Raw genomic sequence first — 24343 nt, forward strand, 5'->3', positions numbered from 1 at the left:
CTTGAGGCCAGGAGTTCAAGACTGCCCTAGCCAAAATAGTGAAACTCCTTCTCTACGAAAAAGACAAAAAATTAGCTGGGTGTGGAGGTGCATGCCTGTGGTTCCAGCTACTCAGGAGGCTGAGGTGTGAGAATCACTTGCACTTGGACCTGGGAGGCAGAGGTTGCAGTGAGCCGAGATCACGCCACTGCATGCCAGCCTGGGTGACAGAGCTAGATTCTGTCTTAAAAAAAAACAAGAATTTCAGGACACTGACAGCAAAGTATTAAACAAAGCATGAGAACCTTCTAAATGTGGAATGTGGTGTGTCTGCCCAGGCTGCTCCTCCACAAAGCTGGCCCAGGCAGGGGCAAATGTGCAGCTGGGAGAGTGAGAGAACCAGGGCAGCTGGATTGCCCAACCTCAGGGGTGGGGCCCAGTGCCAGGTACTATGTAGATAGTGCCTTTTGGAACTATTCAAGCTGGTGACCCTGAAAAAACATTCTTCCAATTTAGGCCATTGTACAAAAGCAGAGGCCAAGTACATTTACCACTCAAACTTCACGTGGTCTTTCAGCCACAGACTTGGTCAAAGCAAATGACCATTGAGGTTTCACCATAGGCTGGGTACATGAGGGTGTCCAGGCTGGTGTGGTGCTGAGGATTTTCCAGTGGCTTAGAAACACAGCTTTTTTTCTAGGTGTTTCTCAAACCTTAGGGTAAGAGTGGAGATGGGAGGTGGACCTAAGTATGTGATAAGAAGACTAGAGAAATCAGTGTTTCTACTGTGTCTGTGCCCCATCACTGTAGGTCTGTTTTCTACTCCCCACCCCACTCCTTCTTGTCACTGAAAAGTCGTAGAATTCTGGAATCTCAGGGTTGACAGTGACTGTGAAGCAGAGTGCCGTACACTGGTATCCATCTCTGGGAGAGAAATACCATGCACCAACTAGGTTGGGTTGCCAATCCCAGGGCAGGACTCTAAACACCTCGGCAGTCTTTACTAAGATTCCTAGACCTGGCACTTCCCAGCTCTGGTTGGAGGCATTTTACAATCCTAGCTGCCAGAGTATGAGTCTGGTGAGATGGAATGCTTGTGCAAGTCAGGCAAAGAAACTTGATTCTTCACAGATAGGCAGTAAGAATCAACAGGAACCTAGGATCCATGGTCAGCCAGCCCCCAAGGTAGAGGAAGCTGCTCAGGTGGACAGAGTCCCATCTGCATGTGCTCCACTTTGCATGGCAGCTGAGGGACCCCCAAAATACTCTGCATTAGGTTTTCTATCCCGGAGGTCACTGCAGTTTATCAGCACCCAGACATCCATCCTGGGTGCCTGCCCTCTGTTCTATTCCCTTTCCATCTTTTCTGTGACTTTTGTGATGATTATTTCTTTTGTGTTTTTGTTCATCAGCATTTATTTTAAGTTCCAGGGCACACATGCAGGATGTGCAGGTTTGTTACATAGCTAAACATGTGCCATGGTGGTTTGCTGCACAGATCAACCTATCACCTAGGTATTAAGCTCAGCATCCATGAGCTATTCTTTTTGATGTTCTCCCTCCCTTGGCTATTTCTTTGCTTTTCTTTACAATTTTGCCACCTAAATTTGCATCTGTAAATAATACAGTGATTTTACCTGTTTCGGTACTTAATATAAATAGAATTTTACTGTTTTTTTTTTGTCTTGCCTTTTTTTCTTTTTTGGTTCAACCTTATGTTTGAGAGATTCATGATGTGTGTTTTTCCAAGTTGTAGTTTGTGGATTGTCAGTACTGAATATATCCCGTTGTATGAATACACCACAATTTTATTTATCCATTCTACTGTTGATGGGCTTTGGGTTGTATCTAGTTTTTCACTATTGTGAACAATGTTACAACGAACATTCTTTTACATTCTGAAACATATGTGAGTGGGTTTTTAGAGTATATACCTAGGGGTGGAGCTGCTGCGTTGGACGGCGTGCATATCATTAATTTAATAAGATGTAACTATTTTTCAGAGTGGTTGTACATATCCCTGATTGCTAAGGCATTAGTTATGTACATGACTGATTATATTGAGGGTTTTAAAATATACTTATTGGTCATTTGGATTTCCTCTTTTGCCCATTCAAGTCTATTGCCCACTGGGTTGTCTACTCGAATTATGTATGCATTCTGGATACTAGTTCTTTGGCAGTTATAGGTATTGCAAATATCTTCCCCCACTCTGCATCTTGCTTTTTACTTTTATTCAAATGAATTAGAATAAACATCTTAGTATGTGACTCACTGTGCTCCTGTGTGGGAGTTTCCACAGGGGAGTTGCCAGAAAATGGACTTACTGTGTCGTGCACATTTTAAATGTCATTAGGCATTAACAATTTATTTTTCCCTTAGCAATGTATAAGTGTACACTTTCCTTCATATCCTTGCCACATGTATTATCGTCAAATGCTTTCAGTTTTTGACAATCCAATTGGTAAAAAATATCTCAAGGTTATCTGAATTTTCATTTCCCTCATTAATTCTTCATTTAAACGTCTTTTGTGTGTGTGTGTTTACTTTCATCAAGTTGTTTCACCAGTGAAGATAAGAACTGGTATTTACCTTCTGCATTTAATAGAATTGATGCAACTGGCTGAGCGTGGTGGCTTATGCTTATAATCCCAGCACTTTGGGGGGCCGAAGCAGGAGGATAGCTTGAGCCCAGGAGTTTGAGACCAGCCTAGGCAGCATAGTGAGATCCCTTCACTACAAAAAGTAAAAACCTAGCTGGGCATGGTAGCGCGTGCCTGTAGACCTAACTACTCGGAAGGCTGAGGTGGGAGGATTATTTGAGCCCAGGAGTTCAAGGTTCCAGTGAGCTATGTTTGCATCATTGCACCCCAGTCTGGGCAACAGAGCAAGATCCTGACCAACTCCCCACCCCCTCCAAATCAATGCAACCTGTGATCACTTTATTTGGGCAACTTCCCCAAATTCTTGACTCAGTGAATTTGTTGCAGGCCTTTTCTTTTTTAAGCTCTTTTATTGGTTCACATACTAGAACAATCTCAGGGACTATCTGGTTAGGTATTGCTTGCTACAGAGCCAAACTATGTCACCAGAACCCATTTATATGTTTCCATTTCTTGTCTCTGTTTCCTCGGCCATGACATCCTTCTCAGTCTCATAATACCCAAGCAGCAGGGGCTTCAGCCTGAGTTCTTTTCCCAGGATTCCTAGTTAAAGTTCTTCTGCCTCATTGGCTCTAATGAAGTCACATGCCCATCTCTGAACTAATCATGGTGGCCAAGGGGATGAGACGTGCTGATTGGTTGAGGCCTAGGTCACATGTTCTATCCTGAGCTGGGAGTGGATCCTCACCAGAATTACATTTGAGAGTTTGGGGGAGGGGTGGCCGCTGGGATGAGATAGGAAATAACTTGTCCACACTGTGAATTACCCTTCAATTAATGATATTTTCTATTTAGATGTCAGATTTTTTGTTACTAGTTTGTCATATAAACCTACTACTATATAGATTTTTCTGTGTCCTAATCTAAATTTCTTTTAATAATCTATGGGTGAACACTCAATAAGAATGTCCTCCAGAAAGGATGACCTGCCAACTTTTAAAGCAATCATTTTGGGGCTTATAAGTATTTAGTATTTGAAGTCTCTGCCTCTTGCTCTCTTTTAGGAATTCTTTTTCCTACTGTGATATATGTAAGTACTTATAAATTTAAACTTAAAATTCAAAAAATATACCAGGATGTGAAAGAAACATTATTAAATATAGGTGTTTTGCTGTGAGTGTTTCTTGGAATAGATAGGGCTTTGTATAGTAGGTTTTGGTCTTTTGGTCAGCTTGGGAAAATTTTGTCCTTTTTTAATTGAATGATATGTTTTCAATTGATACTACTAAAATAAACATTATTGGAGTATTATTTACATGCAATAAAGTCCACCGTTTTAATGATACATTTCTGAGTTGTAATGATTTTATTTAGCTGTGCAGCCATCACCACATTCAAGACACGGAGCACTCCATTACCCAGTAACTTCCCTTCTGTCCTATCTCAGTCACCTAATACCTCCCCTCACCTTAGGCAACCCTGGATGGTTTCTGTTGCTGGATAACAGAATTGTCTTTTCTAGAGTTTCATCTGAATGGAATCATACAATTATGAATGAAAAACACACAGGTATACTGTTTTGTGTCTGGCCTCTTTGGATCAGCATAATGTCTCTTCAGATCCTTTCACATTGTTGCATGTATCAATATTTCATTCCTTTCTATTTCTGAGTAGCATTTCATTGTATAGATATATCATCATTTGCTTATGCATTTATTTATTGATGGACATGTGGATAGTTTCCAGTTGTTGGCTATTATGAATAAAGCTGCTATGACTATTCGAGTACGAGTGTTTCTGAGATTTCATTTTTCTTGGGTAAATACTTAAAAGTGGGATTGTTGGGTTGCATGGTAGGTGTATGTATCACTTCATAAGAAACAGTCGAACTGTTTCCAAAGCAGTTATACAATTTTACATTCCTAACAGCAACGCATTAGAGTTCTGGCTGCTCTGTATTTGTGCTAAGACTTGCTATTTTTAGTCTTTTACATTTTAGCCATCCTAATGGGTGTGTAGTAGAATTTCATTGGGTTTGAATTTGCATTCCTCTTATGACTGATGATAATCTTTTCATGTGCTTATTGAGCATATGCCTGTTTTCTTTTAAAAGGGGCCCTTTCAAAATCTTCCGCACACTTTTATTGGTTTGTTTGTCTTCTTATATTTGAGTAGTGAGTTCTTTACATATTCTGGATACAAGTGCTATGTCAGATAGTTGTGTTTCTGTTTACTTCTGGTGTGTGGTGTCCTTTGTTTCATTTTTTAAAAAACAACGTCTTTCAAGGAGCAAAAGTTGCAAGTTTTGATTAAGTCAATTTTAGCAAACGTTTTGTGTTTTGTACCCCTCGTGTCCTATCTAAGGAATCTTTGTCTACCAAAAGGTGGGAGGATTTGTTTCTATGTTTTTTAAAAAAGTTAAACAGTTTAAGTTTGTAGATTTGGGTGGGAAGAGGTCTTTAGACCACTTAGTCTTTGTTTAGGTCTTTGTTTATGTCTCTGAGATTGGCAGAGGGGAATATACAATCATTCAGATCAGGCTATTGGATGCCTTTTTCTATCTCTGAATTTTTCTGGGGTGACCTCACTGACACCCATGGCTTCAACCACCACATATGCTGATGGCTCCAAGTCTATCTGTGCAGCCCAGACCCCTCCTCATCTCCAGACCCTGGAAGCTGATGCCTTGGGCTGCTCCTCCTATTTCCTGGGCACCAGGAATATGAGCTACTCCCTCCCCACAGTCCTGCTCTCCCCAGCGCTCCCATGTCGCTGAAGGCACCACCATCTTCCAAGATACATGGGCCTCCCCAGGGTCTAGGAGTCCTAGACGTGGGACTAGAAATTAGATGACATTGGTGTCTAAACAAAACACCACTGCATGGAGATAGAACAGGGGAGCCCCTTGAATGTGGCGAGAGCACCCTCCCAGGTGTGTTCCACCCTCACCCCGGGCTCATCAGGAGGGTGCTTAGGACGCATACAGTTTTAAGGGGGTTGGAGAAATAGTTCAGAGGCTGAGATGTTGCACCCACAGCTGAGAATCCCTCTCTAGCGCTCTGTGTCCTCACAACTCCCCGGGAATCATCCTCCCCTGGAGAGTTCCCCAAGCCCTTGCAGACCTGCCTTCTCTGTGCCTTCCTGCCTGCGCCCTCTGGTGGACAGCTCCATTCACTGCCTGTCCCATGGGTTCTGTCCAAAGGTGGAATCTATTATCAATGTGGATTTCTAATGGGGGTAACTTCCTCCCTAAGGGAAGCCTCAGCTTCACCAGCAATGGCAGACACGGCCAGGCATGTAGACACAGAGGAAGTGAGATAGGAAGTGTGCACAGCCCAGAGAGCCTGCCCACATCATCCTGGGGCGACCAGGACAAGGAGGCGTCAGCAATCTTGCCAAGCACAAGCATGAGTGACTTTCTGGAGCAGGACGAGCCTCGTGGGCGTGAGACCATTGTGAGTGCTCAGGGTCTCTCCCTTAGAAAGGCACACGTTTAATTCTGCATTTTGAAATTTGAACTAGAGCCCCCACAAATTATTCTGTTCTGGAGGAACCATTCTTATCAGAACTTGGTGCTGGATTGACTTGGAAAAAAGCCTGACCATAATCTTCAGGATGAAATAAAGGCCTGGATGAATGGACACTTCAGTCACTAAGCAGACTTGCAGAAGACTGGAGCCTTCGGCATTCAGAAGAGGAATTCAGACTGTGCAAGATCTGAGGCCAGGCTCCAGCTCCCCCGGTCCCTTGGTGAGCAGGAGCTCCCTGAACCCACCGTGGGTCTTTGCTAGGGTTGTCTTGCCCATGTGTGCTTTAGACAGCAGCACCTCTTCTTCCATGGTGTAGATGGAGAATCCTCAACAAAGCCTTTCCAAGAATCTGATCATCACATGTTGAGCTCAGCCTCCCCGCAGCTTTTTTTATATTGGCAGCCACTTCAGAGAGAGTCCTCTTTGAGCCTTACAAGAAATATCCTGGTGTGAAAAACTACCAAAACCAGATAGCCAGCCTCCCCACTCCCTGTTTAAAGAAAGCTGGCTTAGCAATGTTGTCTGCATTTTGGATGTGCTGTGTTACCCATATGTGGGAAGAAAGAGTATTAAGAGTTAGCAAATAGGGTCACATCCAGCAGAGACCATATGGTTGGGGACTAGGGCAATGGTGACTCCTCAGACCTCAGCTGCAGCCTGATAAACGTGGTTAAGAGAGAAGTAGGAGACAGTGACATGAAATGGGGGTTCACAGCCTTGTGTTGGGAATTGAATGAGAAACAAGAGCTTGAAATTGGATGTTCCCCAGAGCGAGTGCAAGGTCAGATGAGTTTTTCAAGATAGGAGTGATCGGTCTTTCCCAGGGTGGGGCCCATAATGCAAGACAATTATAGATTAACGGGTAATAAGTAACTGGAGGAGGGCACTCTGTCTTCAATTACATGTTGATTTGCTAGGTGTCTCAGTGACAAGGTAATTAAGACGAAGGAAACAATTCTAGGAGGCACAACGTGGGGTGGACAGTCAGCTGTCGGTGGCTTCTGCTGAGATGGCCACAGGACTCCAGGTTCCCCTGCCGCAGCTGGCCACAGGACTGCTGCTTCTCCTCAGTGTCCAGCCCTAGGCTGAGAGTGGGAAGGTGCTGGTGGTGCCCACTGATGGCAGCCACTGGCTCAGCATGCGGGAGGCCGTGCAGGAGCTCCATGCCAGTGGCCACCAGGCGGTGGTCCTCACCCCGGAGGTGAATATGCACATCAAAGAAGAGAACTTTTTCACCCTGACAACCTATGCCATTTCGTGGACCCAGGACGAATTTGATCGCCTTTTGCTGGGTCACACTCAATCGCTCTTTGAAACAGAACATCTTCTGATGAAATTTTCTAGAAGAATGGCAATTATGAACAATATGTCTTTGATCATACATAGGTGTTGTGTGGAGCTACTGCATAATGAGGCCCTGATCACGCACCTGAATGCTACTTCCTTTGATGTGGTTCTAACAGACCCCTTTCACCTCTGTGGGGCGGTGCTGGCTAAGTACCTGTCGATACCTGCTGTGTTTTTTTTGAGGAGCATTCCATGTGATTTAGACTTTAAGGGCACACAGTGTCCAAACCCTTCCTCCTATATTCCTAAGTTACTAACGACCAATTCAGACCACATGACATTCCTGCAAAGGATCAAGAACATGCTCTACCCTCTGGCCCTGTCCTACATTTGCCATGCTCTTTCTGCTCCTTATGCAAGCCTTGCTCTGAGCTTTTTCAGAGAGAGGTGTCAGTTGTGGATCTTGTCAGCCATGCATCTGTGTGGCTGTTCCGAGGGGACTTTGTGATGGACTACCCCAGGCCAATCATGCCCAACATGGTCTTCATTGGGGGCATCAACTGTGCCAACAGGAAGCCACTATCTCAGGTCTGTATTGGTGCCTTCATTCCAATCAATGTTCCAGGCAAAACACTTTTTAAAAAATGTATTTACTTACAAGTGCTTCCATATCTACTTATCTTTCCAAAGATTTCATTTCTGCTTCTCATTGTTGTAATAGTCTTCAGTGAGATAAACTGTTGAATGGTCAATGGTAGTGCAGTTCAGGGTTTCAATGGCCACTGAAAGGAAGGAGAGGCAGGGACGAGGATCTGTCAAAGGATGGACAAGAGTGGTGTGACTCACGGAGACTGTTCGTTTGTAAAAGCACCATCTTCATGGCTGTGGATGTGCTTCAGCTGGGCAGGAGCAGGGACACTACACTGAGAACTGATCCATCCAATCTTGCTTGCAAGATTTTCAGTAGAAAGGAGGAAGGAATAGAAATTTACAATTGTTGACATGACAATTTTTAGTGGTCCCATCTTGCAAAAGATAGAGAGGTGACCACAGGAGACCTAAGCACTCAGAGGAAGTAGAGGTTTCAGAGAGGTTGACTCAGTTCGGTGGAATTGGGCCAATGTAGGTGCAACGGATGTCTGTGATCAGAGAATGAAACACAGAGTTCAGTTTCCAGAGAGGGAGTGTTGGATTGTAATAGGAGAATGTTTCTTGTGAAGACACTACTTAAAAAAAGTCTTAGTAGGTTAACTTCATGGTCTAATACCAAAGTGTCCAATAGAAATATCATGTAAACCACATACATAATTTAAACTTTTCTAGTGGGCGTGTTAAACACCAGCAAAAAGAAACCACTAAAATTAATTTGAGTGATGCATTTTATTTAACCATATGTATCGCAAATATTATCCTTTCAACATGTGAACTATTTAACGTAGCTTTTTTTGTTGTTAAGTCTTCAAAATCTAGCATATATTTGACACTTACAGTATGTCTCAATTTGGAATAGCCACATTTCAAGTGCTCAATATTCATATGTAGTTAGTGACAACAATATGGTCAATGTTTATAAATGTTGCATGGACAAAACCAACATTCTATCTTTCAATTTTTCTATCTTTTTTTTATTCTTTTGAGATGGAGTCTTGCTCTGTCACCCAGTCTGGAGTGCAGTGGTGGGATCTCGGCTCACTGCAACCTCCACCTCCCAGGTTCAACTGATTCTCCTGCCTCAGCCTCCCAAGTAGCTGGAGCTACAGGTGCATGGCACCACATCCAGCTAAGGTTTTTTTTTTTGTATTTTATATGGAGATGGAGTTTCATCATATTGGCCAGGCTGATCTTGAATGCCTCATCTCAAGTGATTCACTCACCTCAGCCTGCCAAATTGCTGGAATTACAGGCGCGAGCCACCACACCTAGGCAATTTTTCTATCTTTTAAAAGACCCTCTACTGAATCTGCCCAATTCTGTGAAGGATGTCTTTTAAAAAATCCCCTTATATAACAAATTCTGCTCAAGTTATAGTTCGGTTCTTGAATAGGTTTTGCTTTATACATAGTGATTAGATTGGTGCATGTAGGTTTGAGACTTGTATTTTCTTCACATAGTTTCCTGTTATCATTAAATAATAATCCTTAAAATACATTTTATCTGATATCAGTAATGTGACTCCTATGTTATTTTTTGAATTCCCCATCTCTTTTAATTTGAAAATGATTTGTGTGCAAGTGGGTAGCTCACACCTGTAATTTCAGCCCTTTGGGAGACCGAGGGAGGAGGATTGCTTGAGCCCAGGAGTCTGAGAGCAGCCTGGGCAACATGCTGAGACTCCGTCTCTACAAAAAATTAAAAAATTATCCAGGTGTGATGGCGCACACCTGTGGTCCCAGCTACTCGGGAGGCTGAGGCAGGAGGATCACTTGATCCCAGGAGGTGGAGGCTGCAGTGTGCCATGTTCACGCCACCTCACTCCAGCCTGAGTGACAGCGAGGCCCCATCTCAAAAAAAATAAAAATTTATTTGGAATGTGGAAATCTTGTTTTAAAGTTTAGAAAATATTTTTTAAAAACTCCAATATGAAAAACTGGGTGCAGTGGCATGTGCCTGTGGCCCCAGCTACTTGGGAGGCTCAGATGGGAGGATCATTGAGCTCAGGAGTTTCAGCTCTTGTACTTTGTTGACTGACTGACTGATTGACTGATTGATTGATTTAAAACACAACAAAACCCAAAATGACTTTAATCTGATAGTTTCTTTTCATGTCAGCATTCTGATTCTGTCCATTCTTAGTTGTATTCTTTCCATTGGGTGTAAGCTCATTCCTTTAACAGATATTTAGTTTTTCCATCTTAGTTTTGGAATTCCAAGGCCCCTTTCCATTTCCATGGACACGCAGTGCAGCGTCTTCAAGTCTCTAATTCTTACATCTGTCTCTTTCACTTGCAAGAGCCCTTGTGATTGCATTGTCCCGCCCGGACATCCAGCATAATCTCCCCATGTGAAAACCCTTAATATAATCACATCTATAAAGTCTCTTCCACCTGTAATGGAATATATTCCCAGGTTTGAGCAACTACAATGTAGATACTTTGTGGGGCTGTGATTCTGCCTACCACAGACACTAAGCTTAAAGTGAAACCCACATCTTATTCAAAACTTGGAGGTTTTCCTTCATTTGGCCATTTAAATTTAATTTTTGTTTCTGTCCTCCATAGTCTTCTATTCTCCAGGCTTCAGAGCTCTCAGCTTACCATTCAATTATCTCCTTTCTCTCCTTATCTTCCTTTTTTCATTTTTTAAAAACAATACTTTCAAAGAGCAAAAATTTTAGAATTTGATGAGGTTTATTCTAGTGAAGTTTTTATCGTTTGTACTTTTTGTACCCTAAGGAAGCTTTGTCTACCCCAAGATATAGTTTCTACGTTCTCTTAAAAACACTAAAGAGTTCCAGTTGATATGTTTAGCTCTGTGAGATTGGGAGAGGGGAGCTAGATCACTCAGGTCAGGCTTTCGGGATGCCTTTTTCTGTCTCTGGACGTTGCTGGGGTGACCTCACTGACACCCATGGCTTCAGCTACCACATATGCTGATGGCTCCAAGTCTATCTGTGCAGCCCAGACCCCTCCTCATCTCCAGACCCTGGAAGCTGATGCCTTGGGCAGCTCCTCCTATTTCCCAGGCACCAGGAATGTGAGCTTCTCCCTCCCCACAGTCCTGCTGTCCTCAGGGCCCCTATGTCTCTGAAGGCACCACCATCTTCCAAGATACATGGGCCTCCCCAGGGTCTAGGAGTGCCAGACACGTAACTAGAAATGAGATGGCATCACTGTCTAAATAAAACACCACTACATGGAAATAGAACACCACTACATGGAAATAGAACATGGGAGCCCCTTGAATGTGGCAAGAGCACCCTCCCAGGCATGTTCCACCCTCACCCCGGGCTCATCAGGAGGGTTCTTAAGATGCAGACAGTTTTAAGGGGGTTGGAGGAATAGTTGAGAGGCTGAGATGTTGCACCCACAGCTGAGAATCCCTTTCTAGCACTCTGTGTCCTCACAAATCCCCAGAAATCGTCCTCCCCTGGGGAGTTCTCAAGCCCTTACAGACCTGTCCTCTCTGTGCCATCCTGCATATGCCTCCCTTGAGCTGGGTGTCCCTCTGATGGACGCATCCATTCACTGCCTGCCCCATGGGTTGTGTCCAAAGGTGGAATCTGTTATCAATGTGGATTTCTAATGGGAGTAACTTCCTCCATAAGGGAAGCCTCAGCCTCACCAGCAACAGCAGACACGGCCAGGCATGTAGACACAGAGGTAGTGAGATGGAAAGTGGGCACAGCCCAGAGAGCCTGCCCACCTCATCCTGGGGTGACCAGGACAAGGAAGCAACAGCAATCTTGCGAGCACATGTAGGAGTGACTTTCTGGAGCAGGACGAGCCTCATGGGCGTGAGACCATTGTGAGTGCTCAGGGTCTCCCCTAGAAAGGCACACGTTTAATTCTCCATTTTGAAATTTGAAGCAGTGCCCCCACAAATTATGCAGCCCGTTCTGTTCTGGAGGAACCATTCTTATCAGAACTTGGTGCTGGATTGACTTGGAGAAAAGCCTGACCATAATCTTCAGGATGAAATAAAGGCCTGGATGAATGGATACTCCAGTCTCTATGCAGACTTGCAGAAGACCGGAGCCTTTGGCATTCAGAAGAGGAATTCAGACTGTGCAAGATCTGAGGCCAGGCTCCAGCTCCCCAGGTCCCTTGGTGAGCAGGAGCTCCCTGAACCCACCGTGGGTCCTTGCTAGGGTTGTCTTGCCCATGTGTGCTTTAGACAGCATCACCTCTTATTCCATGGTGTAGATGGAGAATTCTCAATAAAGCCTTCCAAAGAATATGATCTTCACATCTTGAGTTCAGCCTCCCCGCAGCTTTTTTTAATATTGACAGCCACTTCAGAGAGAGTCCTCTTTGAGCTTTACAAGAAATATCCTGGTGTGAAAAAAGACCAAAACCAGATAGCCAGCCTGAACACTCTCTGTTTAGAGAAAGCTGGCTTAGCAATGTTGTATGTCTTTTGGATGTGCTGTGTTATTCATATATGAGAAGAAAGAGTTTCAAGGGTTAGCAAATAGCATCACATTCAGCAGAGAACATGTGGTTGGGGACTAGGGCAATGGTGACTCCTCAGACCTCAGCTGCAGCCTGATAAATGTGGTTAACAGAGTAGAAGGCAGTGACATGAAATGGGTGTCCACAGCCTTGTGCTGGGAATTGAATGAGAAAGAAGAGCTTGAACTTGGATGTTCCCCAGAGGCAGCACAGGGTCAGATGAGTTTTTCAAGATAGGCATGATCGGTCTTACTCAGGGCGGGGCCCATAATGAAAGGCAATGATAGATTAACAGGTAATAAATAACTGGAAGAGGGCATTCTGTCTTCCAATTACATGCTGATTTGCTAGGTGGCTCAATGACAAGGTAATTAAGGCGAAGGAAACAAATGTAGCAGGCACAGCGTGGGGTGGACAGTCAGCTGTCGGTGGCTTCTGCTGAGATGGCCAGAGGACTCCAGGTTCCCCTGCCGCGGCTGGCCACAGGAGTGCTGCTCCTCCTCAGTGTCCAGCCCTGGGCTGAGAGTGGGAAGGTGCTGGTGGTGCCCACTGATGGCAGCCACTGGCTCAGCATGCGGGAGGCCTTGCGGGAGCTCCATGCCAGAGGCCACCAGGCGGTGGTCCTCACCCCGGAGGTGAATATGCACATCAAAGAAGAGAACTTTTTCACCCTGACAACCTATGCCATTTCGTGGACCCAGGACGAATTTGATCGCCTTTTGCTGGGCCACACTCAATCGTTCTTTGAAACAGAACATCTTCTGAAGAGATATTCTAGAAGTGTGGCAATTATGAACAATGTATCTTTGGTCCTTCATAGGTCTTGTGTGGAGCTACTGCATAATGAGGCCCTGATCAGGCACCTGAATGCTACTTCCTTTGATGTGGTTCTAACAGACCCCTTTCACCTCTGCGGGGCGGTGGTGGCTAAGTACCTGTCAATTCCTGCTGTGTTTTTTTTGAGGAACATTCCATGTGATTTAGACTTTAAGGGCACACAGTGTCCAAATCCTTACTCCTATATACCTAAGTATCTAACGACCAATTCAGACCACATGACATTCCTGCAAAGGGTCAAGAACATGCTCTACCCTCTGGCCCTGTCCTACCTTTGCCATGCTCTTTCTGCTCCTTATGCAAGCCTTGCCTCTGAGCTTTTTCAGAGAGAGGTGTCAGTGGTGGATCTTGTCAGCCATGCATCTGTGTGGCTGTTCCGACGGGACTTCGTGATGGACTACCCCAGGCCAATCATGCCCAACATGGTCTTCATTGGGGGCATCAACTGTGCCAACAGGAAGCCACTATCTCAGGTCTGTATTGGTGCCTTCATCCAATCAATGTTCCAGGCAAAACACTTTTTAAAAAATGTGTTTACTTAAAAGTGTCTTCGTATCTACTTATCTTTCCAAAGATTTCATTTCTGCTTCTCATTGTTGTAATCGTTTTCAGTGAGATAAACTGTTGAATGGTTAATGGTAGTGCAGTTCAGGGTTTCAATGGCCACTGAAAGGAAGGAGAGGCAGGGACGAGGATCTGTCAAAGGATGGACAAGAGTGGTGTGACTCACGGAGACTGTTCGTTTGTAAAAGCACCATCTTCATGGCTGTGGATGTGCTTCAGCTGGGCAGGAGCAGGGACACTACACTGAGAACTGATCCATCCAAATTTTGCTTGCAGGATTTTCAGTAGAAAGGAGGAAGGAATAGAAATTTACAATTGTTGACGTGACAATTTTTAGTGGTCCCATCTTGCAAAAGATAGAGAGGTGACCACAGGAGACCTAAGCACTCAGAGGAAGTAGAGGTTTCAGAGAGGTTGACTCAGTTCGGTGGAATTGGGCCAATGTAGGTGCAACGGATGTCTGTGATCAGAGAATGAAACACAGAGTTCAGTTTCCAGAGAGGGAGTGTTGGATTGTAATAGGAGAATGTTTCTTGTGAAGACACTACTTAAAAAAAATTCTTACTAGGTTAACTTCATGGTCTAATACCGAAGTGTCCAATAGAAATATCATGTAAACCACATACATAATTTAAACTTTTCTAGTGGGCATGTTAAACACCAGCAAAAAGAAACCACTAAAATTAATTTGAATAATGCATTTTATTTAACCAGATGTATCCCAAATATTATCCTTTCAACATGTGAACTATTTAACGTAGCTTTTTTTGTTGTTAAGTCTTCAAAATCTAGCATATATTTGACACTTACAGTATATCTCAATTTGGAATAGCCACATTTCAAGTGCTCAATATTCATATGTAGTTAGTGACAACAATATGGTGAATGTTTATAAATATTCCATGGATAAAACTAAAATTCTATCTTTTAAATTTTTCTATCTTTTTTTTTTCTTTTGAGATGGAGTCTTGCTCTGTCACCCAGTCTGGAGTGCAGTGGTGGGATCTTGGCTCATTGCAACCTCCACCTCCCAGGTTCAACTGATTCTCCTGCCTCAGCCTCCCAAGCAGCTGGAACTACAGGTGCATGGCACCACATCCAGCTAATTTTCTTTTTTTTTGTATTTTTTATGGAGATGGAGTTTCATCATATTGGCCAGGCTGATCTCAAATGCCTCATCTCAAGTGATTCACTCACCTCAGCCTGCCAAATTGCTGGAATTACAGGCGCGAGCCACCACACCTAGGCAATTTTTCTATCTTTTAAAAGACCCTCTACTGAATCTGCCCAATTCTGTGAAGGATGTCTTTTAAAAAATCCCCTTATATAACAAATTCTGCTCAAGTTATAGTTCGGTTCTTGAATAGGTTTTGCTTTATACATAGTGATTAGATTGGTGCATGTAGGTTTGAGACTTGTATTTTCTTCACATAGTTTCCTGTTATCATTAAATAATAATCCTTAAAATACATTTTATCTGATATCAGTAATGTGACTCCTATGTTATTTTTTGAATTCCCCATCTCTTTTAATTTGAAAATGATTTGTGTGCAAGTGGGTAGCTCACACCTGTAATTTCAGCCCTTTGGGAGACCGAGGGAGGAGGATTGCTTGAGCCCAGGAGTCTGAGAGCAGCCTGGGCAACATGCTGAGACTCCGTCTCTACAAAAAATTAAAAAATTATCCAGGTGTGATGGCGCACACCTGTGGTCCCAGCTACTCGGGAGGCTGAGGCAGGAGGATCACTTGATCCCAGGAGGTGGAGGCTGCAGTGTGCCATGTTCACGCCACCTCACTCCAGCCTGAGTGACAGCGAGGCCCCATCTCAAAAAAAATAAAAATTTATTTGGAATGTGGAAATCTTGTTTTAAAGTTTAGAAAATATTTTTTAAAAACTCCAATATGAAAAACTGGGTGCAGTGGCATGTGCCTGTGGCCCCAGCTACTTGGGAGGCTCAGATGGGAGGATCATTGAGCTCAGGAGTTTCAGCTCTTGTACTTTGTTGACTGACTGACTGATTGACTGATTGATTGATTTAAAACACAACAAAACCCAAAATGACTTTAATCTGATAGTTTCTTTTCATGTCAGCATTCTGATTCTGTCCATTCTTAGTTGTATTCTTTCCATTGGGTGTAAGCTCATTCCTTTAACAGATATTTAGTTTTTCCATCTTAGTTTTGGAATTCCAAGGCCCCTTTCCATTTCCATGGACACGCAGTGCAGCGTCTTCAAGTCTCTAATTCTTACATCTGTCTCTTTCACTTGCAAGAGCCCTTGTGATTGCATTGTCCCGCCCGGACATCCAGCATAATCTCCCCATGTGAAAACCCTTAATATAATCACATCTATAAAGTCTCTTCCACCTGTAATGGAATATATTCCCAGGTTTGAGCAACTACAATGTAGATACTTTGTGGGGCTGTGATTCTGCCTACCACAGACACTAAGCTTAAAGTGAAACCCACATCTTATTCAAAACTTGGAGGTTTTCCTTCATTTGGCCATTTAAATTTAATTTTTGTTTCTGTCCTCCATAGTCTTCTATTCTCCAGGCTTCAGAGCTCTCAGCTTACCATTCAATTATCTCCTTTCTCTCCTTATCTTCCTTTTTTCATTTTTTAAAAACAATACTTTCAAAGAGCAAAAATTTTAGAATTTGATGAGGTTTATTCTAGTGAAGTTTTTATCGTTTGTACTTTTTGTACCCTAAGGAAGCTTTGTCTACCCCAAGATATAGTTTCTACGTTCTCTTAAAAACACTAAAGAGTTCCAGTTGATATGTTTAGCTCTGTGAGATTGGGAGAGGGGAGCTAGATCACTCAGGTCAGGCTTTCGGGATGCCTTTTTCTGTCTCTGGACGTTGCTGGGGTGACCTCACTGACACCCATGGCTTCAGCTACCACATATGCTGATGGCTCCAAGTCTATCTGTGCAGCCCAGACCCCTCCTCATCTCCAGACCCTGGAAGCTGATGCCTTGGGCAGCTCCTCCTATTTCCCAGGCACCAGGAATGTGAGCTTCTCCCTCCCCACAGTCCTGCTGTCCTCAGGGCCCCTATGTCTCTGAAGGCACCACCATCTTCCAAGATACATGGGCCTCCCCAGGGTCTAGGAGTGCCAGACACGTAACTAGAAATGAGATGGCATCACTGTCTAAATAAAACACCACTACATGGAAATAGAACACCACTACATGGAAATAGAACATGGGAGCCCCTTGAATGTGGCAAGAGCACCCTCCCAGGCATGTTCCACCCTCACCCCGGGCTCATCAGGAGGGTTCTTAAGATGCAGACAGTTTTAAGGGGGTTGGAGGAATAGTTGAGAGGCTGAGATGTTGCACCCACAGCTGAGAATCCCTTTCTAGCACTCTGTGTCCTCACAAATCCCCAGAAATCGTCCTCCCCTGGGGAGTTCTCAAGCCCTTACAGACCTGTCCTCTCTGTGCCATCCTGCATATGCCTCCCTTGAGCTGGGTGTCCCTCTGATGGACGCATCCATTCACTGCCTGCCCCATGGGTTGTGTCCAAAGGTGGAATCTGTTATCAATGTGGATTTCTAATGGGAGTAACTTCCTCCATAAGGGAAGCCTCAGCCTCACCAGCAACAGCAGACACGGCCAGGCATGTAGACACAGAGGTAGTGAGATGGAAAGTGGGCACAGCCCAGAGAGCCTGCCCACCTCATCCTGGGGTGACCAGGACAAGGAAGCAACAGCAATCTTGCGAGCACATGTAGGAGTGACTTTCTGGAGCAGGACGAGCCTCATGGGCGTGAGACCATTGTGAGTGCTCAGGGTCTCCCCTAGAAAGGCACACGTTTAATTCTCCATTTTGAAATTTGAAGCAGTGCCCCCACAAATTATGCAGCCCGTTCTGTTCTGGAGGAACCATTCTTATCAGAACTTGGTGCTGGATTGACTTGGAGAAAAGCCTGACCATAATCTTCAGGATGAAATAAAGGCCTGGATGAATGGATACTCCAGTCTCTATGCAGACTTGCAGAAGACCGGAGCCTTTGGCATTCAGAAGAGGAATTCAGACTGTGCAAGATCTGAGGCCAGGCTCCAGCTCCCCAGGTCCCTTGGTGAGCAGGAGCTCCCTGAACCCACCGTGGGTCCTTGCTAGGGTTGTCTTGCCCATGTGTGCTTTAGACAGCATCACCTCTTATTCCATGGTGTAGATGGAGAATTCTCAATAAAGCCTTCCAAAGAATATGATCTTCACATCTTGAGTTCAGCCTCCCCGCAGCTTTTTTTAATATTGACAGCCACTTCAGAGAGAGTCCTCTTTGAGCTTTACAAGAAATATCCTGGTGTGAAAAAAGACCAAAACCAGATAGCCAGCCTGAACACTCTCTGTTTAGAGAAAGCTGGCTTAGCAATGTTGTATGTCTTTTGGATGTGCTGTGTTATTCATATATGAGAAGAAAGAGTTTCAAGGGTTAGCAAATAGCATCACATTCAGCAGAGAACATGTGGTTGGGGACTAGGGCAATGGTGACTCCTCAGACCTCAGCTGCAGCCTGATAAATGTGGTTAACAGAGTAGAAGGCAGTGACATGAAATGGGTGTCCACAGCCTTGTGCTGGGAATTGAATGAGAAAGAAGAGCTTGAACTTGGATGTTCCCCAGAGGCAGCACAGGGTCAGATGAGTTTTTCAAGATAGGCATGATCGGTCTTACTCAGGGCGGGGCCCATAATGAAAGGCAATGATAGATTAACAGGTAATAAATAACTGGAAGAGGGCATTCTGTCTTCCAATTACATGCTGATTTGCTAGGTGGCTCAATGACAAGGTAATTAAGGCGAAGGAAACAAATGTAGCAGGCACAGCGTGGGGTGGACAGTCAGCTGTCGGTGGCTTCTGCTGAGATGGCCAGAGGACTCCAGGTTCCCCTGCCGCGGCTGGCCACAGGAGTGCTGCTCCTCCTCAGTGTCCAGCCCTGGGCTGAGAGTGGGAAGGTGCTGGTGGTGCCCACTGATGGCAGCCACTGGCTCAGCATGCGGGAGGCCTTGCGGGAGCTCCATGCCAGAGGCCACCAGGCGGTGGTCCTCACCCCGGAGGTGAATATGCACATCAAAGAAGAGAACTTTTTCACCCTGACAACCTATGCCATTTCGTGGACCCAGGACGAATTTGATCGCCTTTTGCTGGGCCACACTCAATCGTTCTTTGAAACAGAACATCTTCTGAAGAGATATTCTAGAAGTGTGGCAATTATGAACAATGTATCTTTGGTCCTTCATAGGTCTTGTGTGGAGCTACTGCATAATGAGGCCCTGATCAGGCACCTGAATGCTACTTCCTTTGATGTGGTTCTAACAGACCCCTTTCACCTCTGCGGGGCGGTGGTGGCTAAGTACCTGTCAATTCCTGCTGTGTTTTTTTTGAGGAACATTCCATGTGATTTAGACTTTAAGGGCACACAGTGTCCAAATCCTTACTCCTATATACCTAAGTATCTAACGACCAATTCAGACCACATGACATTCCTGCAAAGGGTCAAGAACATGCTCTACCCTCTGGCCCTGTCCTACCTTTGCCATGCTCTTTCTGCTCCTTATGCAAGCCTTGCCTCTGAGCTTTTTCAGAGAGAGGTGTCAGTGGTGGATCTTGTCAGCCATGCATCTGTGTGGCTGTTCCGACGGGACTTCGTGATGGACTACCCCAGGCCAATCATGCCCAACATGGTCTTCATTGGGGGCATCAACTGTGCCAACAGGAAGCCACTATCTCAGGTCTGTATTGGTGCCTTCATCCAATCAATGTTCCAGGCAAAACACTTTTTAAAAAATGTGTTTACTTAAAAGTGTCTTCGTATCTACTTATCTTTCCAAAGATTTCATTTCTGCTTCTCATTGTTGTAATCGTTTTCAGTGAGATAAACTGTTGAATGGTTAATGGTAGTGCAGTTCAGGGTTTCAATGGCCACTGAAAGGAAGGAGAGGCAGGGACGAGGATCTGTCAAAGGATGGACAAGAGTGGTGTGACTCACGGAGACTGTTCGTTTGTAAAAGCACCATCTTCATGGCTGTGGATGTGCTTCAGCTGGGCAGGAGCAGGGACACTACACTGAGAACTGATCCATCCAAATTTTGCTTGCAGGATTTTCAGTAGAAAGGAGGAAGGAATAGAAATTTACAATTGTTGACGTGACAATTTTTAGTGGTCCCATCTTGCAAAAGATAGAGAGGTGACCACAGGAGACCTAAGCACTCAGAGGAAGTAGAGGTTTCAGAGAGGTTGACTCAGTTCGGTGGAATTGGGCCAATGTAGGTGCAACGGATGTCTGTGATCAGAGAATGAAACACAGAGTTCAGTTTCCAGAGAGGGAGTGTTGGATTGTAATAGGAGAATGTTTCTTGTGAAGACACTACTTAAAAAAAATTCTTACTAGGTTAACTTCATGGTCTAATACCGAAGTGTCCAATAGAAATATCATGTAAACCACATACATAATTTAAACTTTTCTAGTGGGCATGTTAAACACCAGCAAAAAGAAACCACTAAAATTAATTTGAATAATGCATTTTATTTAACCAGATGTATCCCAAATATTATCCTTTCAACATGTGAACTATTTAACGTAGCTTTTTTTGTTGTTAAGTCTTCAAAATCTAGCATATATTTGACACTTACAGTATATCTCAATTTGGAATAGCCACATTTCAAGTGCTCAATATTCATATGTAGTTAGTGACAACAATATGGTGAATGTTTATAAATATTCCATGGATAAAACTAAAATTCTATCTTTTAAATTTTTCTATCTTTTTTTTTTCTTTTGAGATGGAGTCTTGCTCTGTCACCCAGTCTGGAGTGCAGTGGTGGGATCTTGGCTCATTGCAACCTCCACCTCCCAGGTTCAACTGATTCTCCTGCCTCAGCCTCCCAAGCAGCTGGAACTACAGGTGCATGGCACCACATCCAGCTAATTTTCTTTTTTTTTGTATTTTTTATGGAGATGGAGTTTCATCATATTGGCCAGGCTGATCTCAAATGCCTCATCTCAAGTGATTCACTCACCTCAGCCTGCCAAATTGCTGGAATTACAGGCGCGAGCCACCACACCTAGGCAATTTTTCTATCTTTTAAAAGACCCTCTACTGAATCTGCCCAATTCTGTGAAGGATGTCTTTTAAAAAATCCCCTTATATAACAAATTCTGCTCAAGTTATAGTTCGGTTCTTGAATAGGTTTTGCTTTATACATAGTGATTAGATTGGTGCATGTAGGTTTGAGACTTGTATTTTCTTCACATAGTTTCCTGTTATCATTAAATAATAATCCTTAAAATACATTTTATCTGATATCAGTAATGTGACTCCTATGTTATTTTTTGAATTCCCCATCTCTTTTAATTTGAAAATGATTTGTGTGCAAGTGGGTAGCTCACACCTGTAATTTCAGCCCTTTGGGAGACCGAGGGAGGAGGATTGCTTGAGCCCAGGAGTCTGAGAGCAGCCTGGGCAACATGCTGAGACTCCGTCTCTACAAAAAATTAAAAAATTATCCAGGTGTGATGGCGCACACCTGTGGTCCCAGCTACTCGGGAGGCTGAGGCAGGAGGATCACTTGATCCCAGGAGGTGGAGGCTGCAGTGTGCCATGTTCACGCCACCTCACTCCAGCCTGAGTGACAGCGAGGCCCCATCTCAAAAAAAATAAAAATTTATTTGGAATGTGGAAATCTTGTTTTAAAGTTTAGAAAATATTTTTTAAAAACTCCAATATGAAAAACTGGGTGCAGTGGCATGTGCCTGTGGCCCCAGCTACTTGGGAGGCTCAGATGGGAGGATCATTGAGCTCAGGAGTTTCAGCTCTTGTACTTTGTTGACTGACTGACTGATTGACTGATTGATTGATTTAAAACACAACAAAACCCAAAATGACTTTAATCTGATAGTTTCTTTTCATGTCAGCATTCTGATTCTGTCCATTCTTAGTTGTATTCTTTCCATTGGGTGTAAGCTCATTCCTTTAACAGATATTTAGTTTTTCCATCTTAGTTTTGGAATTCCAAGGCCCCTTTCCATTTCCATGGACACGCAGTGCAGCGTCTTCAAGTCTCTAATTCTTACATCTGTCTCTTTCACTTGCAAGAGCCCTTGTGATTGCATTGTCCCGCCCGGACATCCAGCATAATCTCCCCATGTGAAAACCCTTAATATAATCACATCTATAAAGTCTCTTCCACCTGTAATGGAATATATTCCCAGGTTTGAGCAACTACAATGTAGATACTTTGTGGGGCTGTGATTCTGCCTACCACAGACACTAAGCTTAAAGTGAAACCCACATCTTATTCAAAACTTGGAGGTTTTCCTTCATTTGGCCATTTAAATTTAATTTTTGTTTCTGTCCTCCATAGTCTTCTATTCTCCAGGCTTCAGAGCTCTCAGCTTACCATTCAATTATCTCCTTTCTCTCCTTATCTTCCTTTTTTCATTTTTTAAAAACAATACTTTCAAAGAGCAAAAATTTTAGAATTTGATGAGGTTTATTCTAGTGAAGTTTTTATCGTTTGTACTTTTTGTACCCTAAGGAAGCTTTGTCTACCCCAAGATATAGTTTCTACGTTCTCTTAAAAACACTAAAGAGTTCCAGTTGATATGTTTAGCTCTGTGAGATTGGGAGAGGGGAGCTAGATCACTCAGGTCAGGCTTTCGGGATGCCTTTTTCTGTCTCTGGACGTTGCTGGGGTGACCTCACTGACACCCATGGCTTCAGCTACCACATATGCTGATGGCTCCAAGTCTATCTGTGCAGCCCAGACCCCTCCTCATCTCCAGACCCTGGAAGCTGATGCCTTGGGCAGCTCCTCCTATTTCCCAGGCACCAGGAATGTGAGCTTCTCCCTCCCCACAGTCCTGCTGTCCTCAGGGCCCCTATGTCTCTGAAGGCACCACCATCTTCCAAGATACATGGGCCTCCCCAGGGTCTAGGAGTGCCAGACACGTAACTAGAAATGAGATGGCATCACTGTCTAAATAAAACACCACTACATGGAAATAGAACACCACTACATGGAAATAGAACATGGGAGCCCCTTGAATGTGGCAAGAGCACCCTCCCAGGCATGTTCCACCCTCACCCCGGGCTCATCAGGAGGGTTCTTAAGATGCAGACAGTTTTAAGGGGGTTGGAGGAATAGTTGAGAGGCTGAGATGTTGCACCCACAGCTGAGAATCCCTTTCTAGCACTCTGTGTCCTCACAAATCCCCAGAAATCGTCCTCCCCTGGGGAGTTCTCAAGCCCTTACAGACCTGTCCTCTCTGTGCCATCCTGCATATGCCTCCCTTGAGCTGGGTGTCCCTCTGATGGACGCATCCATTCACTGCCTGCCCCATGGGTTGTGTCCAAAGGTGGAATCTGTTATCAATGTGGATTTCTAATGGGAGTAACTTCCTCCATAAGGGAAGCCTCAGCCTCACCAGCAACAGCAGACACGGCCAGGCATGTAGACACAGAGGTAGTGAGATGGAAAGTGGGCACAGCCCAGAGAGCCTGCCCACCTCATCCTGGGGTGACCAGGACAAGGAAGCAACAGCAATCTTGCGAGCACATGTAGGAGTGACTTTCTGGAGCAGGACGAGCCTCATGGGCGTGAGACCATTGTGAGTGCTCAGGGTCTCCCCTAGAAAGGCACACGTTTAATTCTCCATTTTGAAATTTGAAGCAGTGCCCCCACAAATTATGCAGCCCGTTCTGTTCTGGAGGAACCATTCTTATCAGAACTTGGTGCTGGATTGACTTGGAGAAAAGCCTGACCATAATCTTCAGGATGAAATAAAGGCCTGGATGAATGGATACTCCAGTCTCTATGCAGACTTGCAGAAGACCGGAGCCTTTGGCATTCAGAAGAGGAATTCAGACTGTGCAAGATCTGAGGCCAGGCTCCAGCTCCCCAGGTCCCTTGGTGAGCAGGAGCTCCCTGAACCCACCGTGGGTCCTTGCTAGGGTTGTCTTGCCCATGTGTGCTTTAGACAGCATCACCTCTTATTCCATGGTGTAGATGGAGAATTCTCAATAAAGCCTTCCAAAGAATATGATCTTCACATCTTGAGTTCAGCCTCCCCGCAGCTTTTTTTAATATTGACAGCCACTTCAGAGAGAGTCCTCTTTGAGCTTTACAAGAAATATCCTGGTGTGAAAAAAGACCAAAACCAGATAGCCAGCCTGAACACTCTCTGTTTAGAGAAAGCTGGCTTAGCAATGTTGTATGTCTTTTGGATGTGCTGTGTTATTCATATATGAGAAGAAAGAGTTTCAAGGGTTAGCAAATAGCATCACATTCAGCAGAGAACATGTGGTTGGGGACTAGGGCAATGGTGACTCCTCAGACCTCAGCTGCAGCCTGATAAATGTGGTTAACAGAGTAGAAGGCAGTGACATGAAATGGGTGTCCACAGCCTTGTGCTGGGAAT

General features: G+C 44.3%; 3 protein-coding genes and 1 pseudogene across 4 annotated transcripts in view; all 4 read left to right on the plus strand.

The window, feature by feature from the left end:
- Window positions 1–24343, plus strand: part of LOC100975751 (UDP-glucuronosyltransferase 1A1) — a 140355-nt gene that overhangs the window by 24015 nt on the left and 91997 nt on the right. The gene's annotated exons all lie outside the window — the stretch shown is intronic.
- On the plus strand, window positions 7122–12206 carry LOC117979274 (UDP-glucuronosyltransferase 1A5-like; annotated as a pseudogene).
- On the plus strand, window positions 12954–13889 carry LOC117979275 (UDP-glucuronosyltransferase 1A5-like). The gene has a single exon (XM_034953830.1). The coding sequence runs from the start codon at window positions 12954–12956 to the stop codon at window positions 13887–13889; it is 936 nt and encodes a 311-aa protein (XP_034809721.1).
- LOC129397346 (UDP-glucuronosyltransferase 1A5-like) lies at window positions 18789–19724 on the plus strand. Its single transcript, XM_055109420.1, has one exon. The coding sequence runs from the start codon at window positions 18789–18791 to the stop codon at window positions 19722–19724; it is 936 nt and encodes a 311-aa protein (XP_054965395.1).

The sequence above is a fragment of the Pan paniscus genome, chromosome 13 (assembly GCF_029289425.2).
Source record: "Pan paniscus chromosome 13, NHGRI_mPanPan1-v2.0_pri, whole genome shotgun sequence".
Lineage (NCBI taxonomy): Eukaryota > Metazoa > Chordata > Mammalia > Primates > Hominidae > Pan > Pan paniscus.

Coding starts and splice junctions, on each gene's coding strand:
- LOC129397346 (XM_055109420.1), top strand. CDS start 18,789: ATGGCCAGAGGACTCCAGGTTCCCCTGCCGCGGCTGGCCACAGGAGTG.
- LOC117979275 (XM_034953830.1), top strand. CDS start 12,954: ATGGCCAGAGGACTCCAGGTTCCCCTGCCGCGGCTGGCCACAGGAGTG.